This window comes from Trematomus bernacchii, unplaced genomic scaffold (genome assembly GCF_902827165.1).
Source record: "Trematomus bernacchii unplaced genomic scaffold, fTreBer1.1, whole genome shotgun sequence".
Lineage (NCBI taxonomy): Eukaryota > Metazoa > Chordata > Actinopteri > Perciformes > Nototheniidae > Trematomus > Trematomus bernacchii.
In genome coordinates, this window is record NW_022987626.1 from 255,419 (window position 1) to 267,739 (window position 12,321).

Sequence of the window (12,321 nt, forward strand, 5' to 3'; positions counted from 1 at the left end):
TACGGTGTGACTAACAACCTGCCTGCTTTCAGGACTCTTTGGGGGGTCAATCACATTTTATGTACGGCAAGGGAAGATGGTACACTGGAGCTGAATTTTTAAAAAAAATGTGGTTTTCTATGTGTGAGCTATGATATGAAGATTTAAAAAAAAAAAAAAAAAAAAAAAAAAAAAAGTGTCAGAATGTGATGATTTTGGTAAGGGTTTATTTAAAATGACTTAAATAAAGGTTTTTATTAAAGTCAAAAGTCCTCTCTTCTCTCTCCCTCTCTCTCTCTCTCTTCTTCTCTACTCTCTGCTCTCTCTCTCTCTCCTCTACTCTCTCTATCTCTCTCTCTCTCTCTCTCTCTCTCTCTCCTCCTTCTCTCTGCTCCTCTCTCTCTTCTCTCTCTCTCTCTCTCTCTCTCTCTCTCTCTCTCTCTCTCTCTCTCTCTCTCTCTCTCCAGATAAGCTGTTTCAGCCCAACATCTCTGTGTCCTCCTCCATGTACGGGGTCTCCGGGGCCCAGCAGCAGGGGTTCCAGGTGTTCAGAGGCTCCACCTTCACCATCAGTTGCTCCATCCAGCCTCAGTACCCAGGAGGCTCCTTCCTGCTCAGCTACACCTCCATCAACTCAGCAAACAACTACACCCAGCCAGCTGTCAATCACTCTGCCCACTTCCTGTTCCCAGCTGCAGAGCCCGCCCACCAGGGAAGCTACAGCTGTGTTTATCACGTCTCTGCTTTTTCTCAGGACTTCTCCTCTGAGAGCCGTCTGCTCTCCGTCACCGTCACAGGTGAGCTGTTAGAGTTTACTGTAGGACAGAGCGTGATGCTCCCCAGGAGAACGCTGGTGAGGACTGAGTGTTTTACTGTGAGCCCTGAAGCAGTCACACCCTTACATCACATGTAGCTTTCCAGAGCAACGTACAATAAGTGCAATGAACCGTGAAGACATGAATCCAGAACAGACATTCTCCAGTCAGCTGTAGTTTACATTGGAGTATTGCCATGAGTACTGAGTGTTTAACAGATACAGCTAGCAGCTTCTCCCTACAGTCCTACTGTCTGGTATGAACAGGGAAAAGGGTTGGGGTTGAATGAAGATCTTAAGAAGATGTAGTTTATTGTAATATAACTGTAGAGAGGAGTCTCCATGCTGAAGTGGGTTCAGGTCTCTGTGTGTTTGCTGACTCTTGATGTGATGCTGTCCATGTGTTCGATCAGATCCAGAACCTTTTATCATCCGAGCCGTCGTCCTGCCGCTGATTCAGCTGCTGGTGACCATCGGCCTTTACTTCTACTGTAAGGTACGGAAACATGTTGTTGTTGTTCCACTGACTGAATGATAAGGTACGGAAACATGTTGTTGTTCCACCACTGACTGAATGAAACAGTGTGTGTTATTGAACAGGAGTGATGCAGGAAGTCTCACTGTGTGTTGTCATGTCTCTCAAGGCTACCAGGGGGCAGAGGCCGAGCCGACAGGAGGACATCGAGCTGGATTACCTGGGTGTTCCTGCTGAAGAGGAAGGAGCTCAGGGAGCAGAGTAGTAGCTCCAAGGAGCTCCTCTCACACACATGGGTTTATCAGCTCTTAACCTGTTAAGCCCCGAGCCTGTTTTTCAGGTCTCAGGCTCGAAAATGACATTCCCAGAACAAATGACCATATATTCCCTTCTAAAAGGGTTAAATGAATAATCTTTTTTCTCAAAGTAATGATAAACCTGCGAGTTGGATGTAGAAAAGTCAGAATCAATATAGATGTTTTTTATTTTAAAGAAAATCCAGATTTTACATAGTAAAAAACTGTAAATTATTGTGTCCGTCCAACAATTATTTTTTACAGATAGTGAAAACTACCCTTGGATGATGGTAAGGTAGACTAAAAGCTTTAGGAATCCAAAGTACAACATATAATAAGTACCCTGTATCAAGATTGATGCAAAACAAGTGACATTTGACCTTTTAGAGAGGTTTAGCCAAAAACACTCCACCTCTGAGGTGATTTGGGTGGAAATGTTTTTTTTTCATATCTCTGGAACCCATTGGTCGATTTTGATGGTTGACACCTCTTTCTGACCGTTAGAGCCAATATAATCGAAGGGGGAGTCCCCCACACACACTCATTGTGAAACAAAAAGGTGGGGGCTTTGCGCATGTAATTTTGCATTAGAGTGAAGCTACACTCTAGCTCTGACATCTAGAAACGGAATAGCATGGATTATCCGTTGTATTGCTCATGGATTTTTAGAAATCATTTCAAAGGGACACAGACACATTGGATTAACCTATGGATTAACTTCAGCAGCGTTTTTATCGTTTTAATGCCATTAAAGACCACTTTGGAGAGACTACAGAGCCAAGGTAAGAATGTTAGCATTTTTAGCTACCTAGCGTCACCTGTTTTGATGTCTGTTTTTGTTTATAACGTCGCAAATTCGTATAATTCAGTGATAATGAGGGTACCCTTCGATTCTGTGTCACCTCACGATGTGAATCGATGTCATGGATGTGGAGAAAAGATAAATAATAAGGTTTTGTGAGTGATATTCGGTGCAGTAATCTGTTAGCATTTTTCGCTCGTTGCTAATTCATAGGCTCAGTGTTAGCATTGTGGGTTTTCTTTTGAAAAAAAAAAAAATGATCAGTTAGATGAGTTTCTTCCCGTTACATGGATATAAAACATTCATAGTTTATTAAATGAACATGCCCTCAGACACAGTTTCCTGCAAGATGTTGTGGCAGTGCCCCGGTACCGGGGTCTCTCGGGTTTAACAGGTTAATAGCTTTTAACCAACGTTAGAAAAGTATAGCTTTTACTCTGAAAGTCATCAGCAATGTGTGAGTGCCTCATGTTTCCTGACTTCCTGTCAGCTCCAAGCCCATTGGTTCCCACTGAAGATGAAGATCTTTAAAACACATCACAAGTTTGTTTTATTTAGAAAAGTCAATGCAATCTGTGCAGTTTGAAACCACAGACACACCAACCCAGGCCACTCAGGAACAAAGTTGGCCAATTAATGCCATATATTAATGTTCAAATATCCTCTAGAAACAGTGTTACAATACCCAGTGTTTGAATCTAATGTAGTGATTCCTGAGATAACAGGAGGAACGCGTTACAGCGCCACCTAGTGTTGGATGTGTAGACCTCGCGCACAACAAGTTTTTTTATATATTCAATCAACAAATAAGAAAAAGTAAAGTTTTTAAAATGTTACTTTTTTCTCAACAATTCATCTGATCAGCGAGATAGGATATTTGATCCCCTTGTGGTTCACATGGGTCATTTCAGCAGCAGGACCAGATTTAGCTGAACAATATACAAATAGGAATTGAACAAAAGTAAATAGTCCATACACTCTTATTTCAGAAAAATTCAGCTTGATTTTGGTCTGAAAAGATTGTTTGTAAAAAAAAAAAAAGCTTTTTTAGAGAAATCCGATTATATTTGTAATTTTCCAAAATGTATAAGATTTTAACTTTTCTTTAACCTGTTAAGCCCGAGAGACCCCGGTACCGGGGGCACTGCCGCAACATCTTGCAGGAAACAGTGTCTGAGGGCATGTTCATTTAATACACTATGAATGTTTTATATCCATGTAACGGGAAGAAACTCATCTAACTGATCTTTTTTTTTTAAATAAAACCCACAATGCTAACACTGAGCCTCTGAATTAGCAACGAGCGAAAAATGCTAACAGATTACTGCACCGAAATTCACTCACAAAACCTTATTATTTATCTTTTCTGCACATCCATGACATCGTTTCACATCGTGAGGTGACACAGAATCGAATTCAATTATGCGAAATTGCGACGTTATAAACAAAAACAGACATCAAAACATGTGGCGCGAGGTAGCTAACAATGCTAACATGGCTCACCTGTGTCTTTCTCTGGTCAAACGTGGTCTTCAATGGCATTAAAACGATAAAAACGCTGCTGAAATTAATCCACAGGTTAATCCAATGTGTCTGTGTCCCTTTGAAATGATTTCTGATAATCCATTAGCAATAAAACTGTTCCGTTTCGAGATGTCAGAGCTAGAGTGAAGGTTGCTCTGATGCAAAACTACATGCGTGAAGCCCCCACCTTTTTGTTGTAAAATGTTAGTGAGAGGGGAGATTCCCCTTCGATTCTATTGGCTCTAACGGTCAGAAAGAGGTGTCAACCATCAAAATCGACAAAGGGAAGCCAGAGATATGGAAAAAAAAACATTTCCACCCAAATCACCTCAGAGGTGGAGTGTTTTTGGCTAAACCTCTCTAAAAAGGTCAAATGTCACTTGTTTTGCATCAATCTTGATACAGGGTACTTATTATATGTTGTGCTTTGGATTCCTAAAGCTTTTAGTCTACCTTACCATCATCCAAGGGTAGTTTTCACTATAAGTAAAAAAGAATTGTTGGACGGACACTATAATTTACAGTTCTTTACTATGTAAAATCTGAATTTTCTTTAAAATAAAAAAGATCTATATTGTTCTGACTTTTCTACATCCAACTCACAGGTTTATCATTACTTTGAGAAAAAAGATTATTAATTTAACCCTTTTAGAAGGGAAGATATGGTAATTTATTCTGGGAATGTCATTTTCGAGCCTGAGACCTGAAAAACAGGCTCAGGGCTTAACAGGTTAATGTTCTTATTTCACATGTACTGAGCTCAGTTTGTAATCATTTTCAATCATTCAGTATTTTTCTTACTTTATATCAATTTTTTATGGTATTTTTCTGTATTTTGTAGTAATTTAGCTGTTTTGAAGAACTCCACCTATTGGAGAGCATTCTCAAATTCATAAGATGTTGTAATTAAAAATGTACATAATTTGTAGAAGTTTCCTTTTTAAAAAGTAATGTGCTTTGTTATGTGATCAAGAAATGTGCTGGTTTTTGTATTATTGAGGATTGTACTTATTTCACAAGATGATCAATAATATGTAATCATTACTTTTTGGACTTTTATGAAACATTTTAATTTCTTTAGAATTTCACTTTTTTCAAAGAATTCAAATTAGTTTTGTGATTTAGGATTTTCCCAAATTCAAGAGACTAATTATTTCGTACTTAAAATGTTAACATTGTCCGTAAACAAGTGTTGTGATTTTGGAACCGAGAAATGTTTTTGATTCATAAGAATTTTGATTGATTTTGTTTTTTTTTTGCATTTCTGAAGAATTTAGCTTTCGCCAATTAAGGTTTTGAGATGTGGCTTCTTTTAACAAATGTTGTATTTGAAGATTTTCCATGATTTTGCTTAAATCTTGCATCACAAATTCTACTTGATTTTATAATTAACAGTTTTGACCAATTTGGTTTCCATGAGATTACGATGAAGCAATTCGTCTTAAATTCTGAACACAGCAGAATCCTCGAGAAATCATGACGATGTTCAACATCACTGTAATAAATGCTGTCATTTGCTATGTACCAAAAAAATAATAAAACTTCTTTAATAATCCATGAAACTCTGAGAGTGAGCTGATTTCAAAAGTGTTTCTCCTGGTTGGAAAATTATGTGTTTGCTTTGTTTCTGTGTGAGAACTAAACCTCAAGGCTTCAGTTATAACAGGTTAGTATTGAAATCATCTCTGAGTCAAACAGGGCCGGCCCTCGGCATAGGCAGTATAGGCGAATGCTAAGGGCGCATCCATCCATGGGGGGCGCCGGAAATTGGGGGGAAGAAAAAAAATATGAATACTATTAAATGATGCAAAAAATAAAAACAATTATTTGAACATGTAAACTACGCATTCTGGAGAAGAAAATAATATATAATATATATTATGTAATAATAACTAATCTGATCAATACTCAAATCAATAATAGTTATTATTATTACACAGAGTATTGATCAGATTCATTATTATTATTACATAGAGTATTGATCAGATTAGTTATTATTACATAGAGTATTGCTCAGATTAATTATTATCACATAGAGTATTGCTCAGATTAGTTATTATTATTACATAGAGTATTGCTCAGATTAGTTATTATTATTACATAGAGTATTGCTCAGATTAATTATTATTAAATAGAGTATTGCTCAGATTAGTTATTATTACATAGAGTTTTGCTCAGATTAGTTATTATTACAGAGAGTATTGCTCAGATTAGTTATTATTATTACATAGAGTTTTGCTCAGATTAGTTATTATTACATAGAGTATTGCTCAGATTAGTTATTATTACATAGAGTATTGCTCAGATTAGTTATTATTACATAATGTATTGCTCAGATTAATTATTATTACATAGAGTATTGCTCAGATTAGTTATTATTATTACATAGAGTATTGATCAGATTAATTATTATTACATAGAGTATTTCTCAGATTAATTATTATTATTACATAGAGTATTGCTCAGATTAATTATTATTACATAGAGTATTGCTCAGATTAGTTATTATTACATAGAGTATTGCTCAGATTAATTATTATTACATAGAGTATTGATCAGATTAGTTATTATTACATAGAGTATTGCTCAGATTAGTTATTATTTAAACTTTACTCGTCGTATTTTATATTTGAATATTTCGACAGTTTTCCTAAAATGTTGGAATTGTCTCAAATGTCTTTATCTCCATGATATTGTTCTCCTCCTCTCTCAGCAGAAATCTCTTACAGAAACCAAAGCGTCCACATTCCTTCCTCTCTATATGCTGAAGCTTTCTACACACACACCGTTCACACACTCATTTATGAACAATTTATTGCAAAGAATGTGCAGAAAAAAACATCTTTAAATTCAAACATAGCACATACACAAATTATAAAGAAATCCAATTATAAATAAATCAACAGAAACTAAAGTGTGACTCCCAACCTGAACATGACTTCTGGTATATTAACTTTAATAAATAACAATGTAATAAATATGAAACATACAGGTCAATATCACCTTGCTATTGGTAGCTGAACTGTCAACACCCCAAAACATATTCTTAGATAGAAACACCTCATTTTGAGTTATTTAGACTTAATTAACACTTATAGTTTCACGTCTTGTTACATAAGAATAGATCATATCTGTTAAGTGTTATTATGGGAGAATTACTATTCTTGTGGTACTGCTGCCTTATTAGGCCCATATTGAGCATATTAAGACTCATGTACAACAACTTCCGGTAACACTTTATATTAAGGTACACAAATTAACCATCAACTAGTTGTTAATTAACATGCATATTAGCAGTATATTGGCTCTTTATTAGTCATTATACAAGACTTATTAATGCCTTATTCTACATGACCATATTCTACAAGTAATAAGCCATTAGTTGAGAGTTTTTCCTCAATAACCCTCTAATTAGTGCTTATTGATTGCAAGTAAGGAAGTTGTTGTACATGAGTTTGGGTCTTAATATGCTCTGCTCAATATGGGCCTGATAAGGCAGTAGTACCACAAGAATAGTAATTCTCCCATAATATGATCTATTCTTATGTAACAATACATTAAACTACAAGTGTTAATTGTGTCTAAATAACTCAAAATTAGGTATTTATATCTAAGAACATGTTCCCTATTTTAAAGTGAAGTCTTGTTCATAATCAATAAGCTAGTCATTTGACTCGAATTGACCTGAACAGGTTCCCTATTCTAAAGTTGCCTCCTCTTCACACATGATAGCACACAACTACTGAAATTAACCTCAACAGTACATGAACAAAGTAGGCACATGTTGAAATATCTGTTTTATTAATGAACCACTGAAGAGCGGTTCAGACATACAAAACATGTCAAGTTTCTCCAAGGCTGAGAACACATATGCAGCCTGTACTTTTTAATAAAAAAAGATTTTTAACAGATTTTACGTATTTGTGATCATACTGTGTGACCTGCTTGTATGTACTTACACAATAGGTGTACTGTTCTCTCTATGTGTTGTACTGTCTCAGTGTGAACATAGATTAAACAGCCAGCCAAACTCTTTTGAGAGCCAGGGAATGAGCAGCCATGCTCCTTTATTGACTTGCAGTCCACTGACATTCAAACGGAGTGAAACTATACAAAAAGAAGTTACAAGGCACTCAATGATCTCATACATGCAAGGGTAACATACACAGATTAACACATAGGACTGCTAAGTGTAAACAAGGTAAATATAGCTAATGCTAGCTGTGAAATAAGCATGTATACAGGCTAGTAGGCTATGGCTAATGCTAGCGTGTATGCTAACACTAGCGCGAATGCTAACGCATTTTCTCATTGTGTTTAAACATCTCCAAATGTCGTCACATAAACATAATACATGTTACTAATCCTTACAGTGTAAGTGTAAGGCTTACACTTACACTTACAGTCATTGCTTTCTGACAGACTTCACCTTTTTACTCTTCAGGTTGCATAGGGAAAATTAGTAGCAGTCTACTGCCACGCTATTCAGTTCACTTTCTCCTACTTCCTGTACCCGGTTTCCTGTCTAACCTTCAGTACACATTTCACAAAAATATAAATATGCAAATATGAAACATACAGATGGGGCATCTTATTTCGGACGCCAGCATACAGCTTCCTGCCTACTGCCAGCCAGTTACCTGCCTAAGACCTGCCAAAGACCAGTATCCAGGAATGTTAAGCCCTCCCACTATTCTCCAATTTCAGGGTTTAACCAGGAGATGGCGCTATATATTAAATAACTATGGCCAAACTAAGACTTAGTTTTTCACAAGAGAAAATGCAGATATTATATAAAAAACTAAAGTTAAAATCTTGTTTTTAATGCCCCAAGAGCAATAAATCACCAACCCCCCTCTGAGTGAATACCTGTTAACTTAACATCTTTTCACAAGCTTTTTGGAAGAAAAGACTGACCCAAGAGACCTGTAGTTGACTAATTACAGGCCTCAATAAAGTTCTGCCATTGGTTGTGAAAAACAACGGTGGACATAGTGGAAAGTGAAATTGACATTGTCGAAAAACACTTGTTAAAAAAATCCTGAGTGAGGCTTTCATAAATTGCATTTAGCTGACGCTTTTATCCAAAGCAACTTACTATTTGATAAATGATTATTCATAACAAATATGAGTGATGTGTGATTATTATTCATGCTATATACTGATATAGGGCTAAGTAAGCAATCAATCCTGCAAATGAACCCTTAGTTGTTCAATATATTTATTCAGACAATGTGAGTAGAAATACAGAAATTCTGCTCCCACCTAAGGCCAACGTTGCAATATTACAACATTTCCCTAAAAACTTACCAAAACGTAAACATTTTTAAAACTCTTTCATTTCTGCTCCAGAGCAGCTAAATTGGGATTTGATATGTGGGGGGGGGGGGGTTCTGTTAGAAGGTGCGACGGGGGAGGGGGGAGAGACGCTCGTGAATTGTCAACGGGGGGGGGGCCTCTCTGCACGGAGGAGCCACGGAGAAGAGACACACGTTCACTAAGCCGAATCACAGTGATCTGCTATTTTAAAGTAAATTCAACACATATCGACCCTAAATATAGCATATATTAAGAACGAGAAAGTGTTAACATCGTTTTTTGTAAACATATGACAAATGTGCGAGGGTGATGACATCAGAGCATCGTCCTATGGGCTTAGCCCCGGACAGGTACAACAGGTATTCACTCAGAGGGGGGTAGTAACCATTTACATGTCAAAAAGCAACATACAGTAGGCGGGTGGGGGATGGTGAACGTTTACATTTAATTTAAGGGGAGCAGTTACTGAGAAGTATATAATGAGAACTGTACCAATGGTGGCCTATTTAGTTAAAACAAATGAATAACGACTATATATTATAATAAAATAAACACCGGCTGTTGTTATGCCTGCTGTAACGTTAACTTACTCCGTTCTCCGCTTAAGTAATTATGCCGTTACAAGCTCCATAGTTGTATTTATCATCTAAATTTGCCGAAACAAGTTTAATATTCTGAAAGCCAAGACTTTGTTTATTTGAAATCATATGAAAACAAACTGTAACGGACCCTGCCGTGTTATCTTAATATTTCCAGCACAGACCCTTTCATACCGGCAATGCGCGATAGAAACAAGAGGAACTGCGACAGCATAAATATGCGAACACAAACCTACAGACTGCTGGAGAAGAGATATCACAGGGGGGGGGTTGGGACACACACATTCCGATGGCCAATTCGTTTTAAACAAAGAGTAGGCTATATTCAACATAGGGGGGTGGGGGCTGGTGAACGGTATGGTCAATGTTTGTAAACACTGTGACATTTTGACTTTATTTGATCATTTCAGTTAAAAACTAACGTTCATATTTCATATTACTGTTTTGCCTGGCTGGACCTGTAATGTACAGGAAAGGAGTGCACGCTACTAAAGAGACACGCTACCATGGAAACCAAACAATGGTGTTGCTGTATTGAAGTCCGAGTGGAAACAGTCGTATTTGGAGCGTTATGTTAGAATGAAACAGCGAGGTTGTGACTCACAAAAAAAAAGTGTTACTTCACTAACTGTAAGCTTGTCACTCAGAGTAACCTACAGTTAACTTAACTGTTGGAAAAGAAAGATCAGGGGGGGGGGGGGGGGGGGGGGAGAGCTGTGATGGGCCATTAGGAGTGTAAACACACAGCTGAGAGCTGCCGTTTCATTCTGACTGTTTAAAAAACGGTAACAACGGACTATTTTTCTTAGCGGATGCATGTAAATTTAAATCAATACATACAACTATTTTTCAAATCAATAAAAATATTTTGTAAATCCATGAAAGCATTTTAATTAATATTGGGAGTCATGTCGTTACTTTGTTGAGAATGTGGCCATGTAATAAGCGGGATAATTTGCAGCAACTTGGTCATTATGGGGAAAAATAACACCCAGGGATCAAGATCCCTCCGCGACGCGACGCAGAGGGATCAGTAATTTTTAGTGAATTACTGAGTTTAGGCACGTTAATAACATTTTAATGAAGTTGAATACAGTCAACTGTAAATAAAAAGTCATGAAAGAGATAAGGAGGAGAAAAGGTTTAAGGAAGTAAGCAAGGAATACAGAATGTTTCGTTACGTAACTTTGTTGAGAATGTGGCCATGTAATACACGGGAAAAATAACACCCATCCTGATCGTTTCAATGAAGTTGAATACAGAATATTCATATTTGTCAGTGATTTCATGTCAATTCGGCGAACATAAACAATGATGATGATTAAACTATTATTATTATTATTATTTTGTTAAATAACAACATGGTGATGTTTTGTAAATGATTACATGTCTTATTTAGCACAGACTATGATCCTATCCGTGACATATGGATCTTAACAAAGATCCGCTATACATTAGTACCAGACATACTGTACAAGACTCCACACATGACTCCAGTGTGGAACCCCACTGCACCCCCTGGTGGATCAATGATCCATTGCAGCTGGCTTCACAATAATTACATTTATTTATCACGGGGGCGGTATCAAGTCAGACTGGGGGCCGGCCGGCCATCACGGACCGTGCACGAACCAATCACGACCCTCGCGTTTTAAACTGTCCAAAATAAGACGCTCCATCTGTACAGGTCAATATCACCTTGCTGGGTAGCTGAACTGTCAATACCCCAAAACGTATTTTTAGATATAAATACCTAATTTTGAGTTATTTAGACACAATTAAAGGTGGGGTAGGTAATTCACTGCAGAAACACTTTTTGTTATGTTCCATGGAATGCTCTTAACATCCTCATAGCAATGAATACATTAAATGCTTTGACAATAAATACATAAAAAAATGTCATCTGTGGAAGTCGTGGCGCTGTAAAAAGCACGACCAATTATTTTAGCCGGCCCAGCTAAAATAACTGGATGGCCTACCTGCCTGTCAGCCTTCCATCTGTGTACAAACTTATCTCGTGCCCTCATTGGTCATGTGCTCGTTCGTGTGTGTTGGAGGAGGGGCTCTGTGAGGAAGTCTGAAGGAAGGGGCAGATTTTTTTCGGGTGCGTAGTTTCAAATTCTAGCGCACTCGAGCTGGTTTCTCCATTCTTAACTACCCTACCTACCTTTAACACTTATAGTTTCATGTCTTGTTACATAAGAATAGATCATATTTGTTAAGTGTTATAATGGGAGAATTACTATTCTTGTGGTACTACTGCCTTATTAGGCCCATATTGAGCAGAGCATATTAAGACCAAAACTCATATACAACAACTTCCTTACTTGCAATAAATAAGCACTAATTAGAGGGTTATTGAGGAAAAACTCTCAACTAATGGCTTATTACTTGTAGAATATGGTCATGTAGAATAAGGCATTAATAAGTTTTTTATAACGACTAATAAAGAGACAATATACTGCTAATAAGCATGTTAATTAACAACTAGTTGATGGTGAATATGTGTACCT

At 37.1% G+C, this 12,321-nt stretch overlaps 1 protein-coding gene across 1 annotated transcript in view; it reads left to right on the forward strand.

The window, feature by feature from the left end:
• The first annotated feature begins 438 nt into the window (after window positions 1–438).
• LOC117484524 (CD5 antigen-like) overlaps window positions 439–12,321 on the forward strand; it is a 232,649-nt gene continuing 220,766 nt past the window's right edge. Inside the window, exon 1 of the mRNA XM_034132956.1 lies at window positions 439–776. Within this exon, the coding sequence (XP_033988847.1) occupies window positions 485–776 (292 nt within the window). The 5' untranslated portion in view covers window positions 439–484. The remainder of the gene's footprint in view (window positions 777–12,321) is intronic.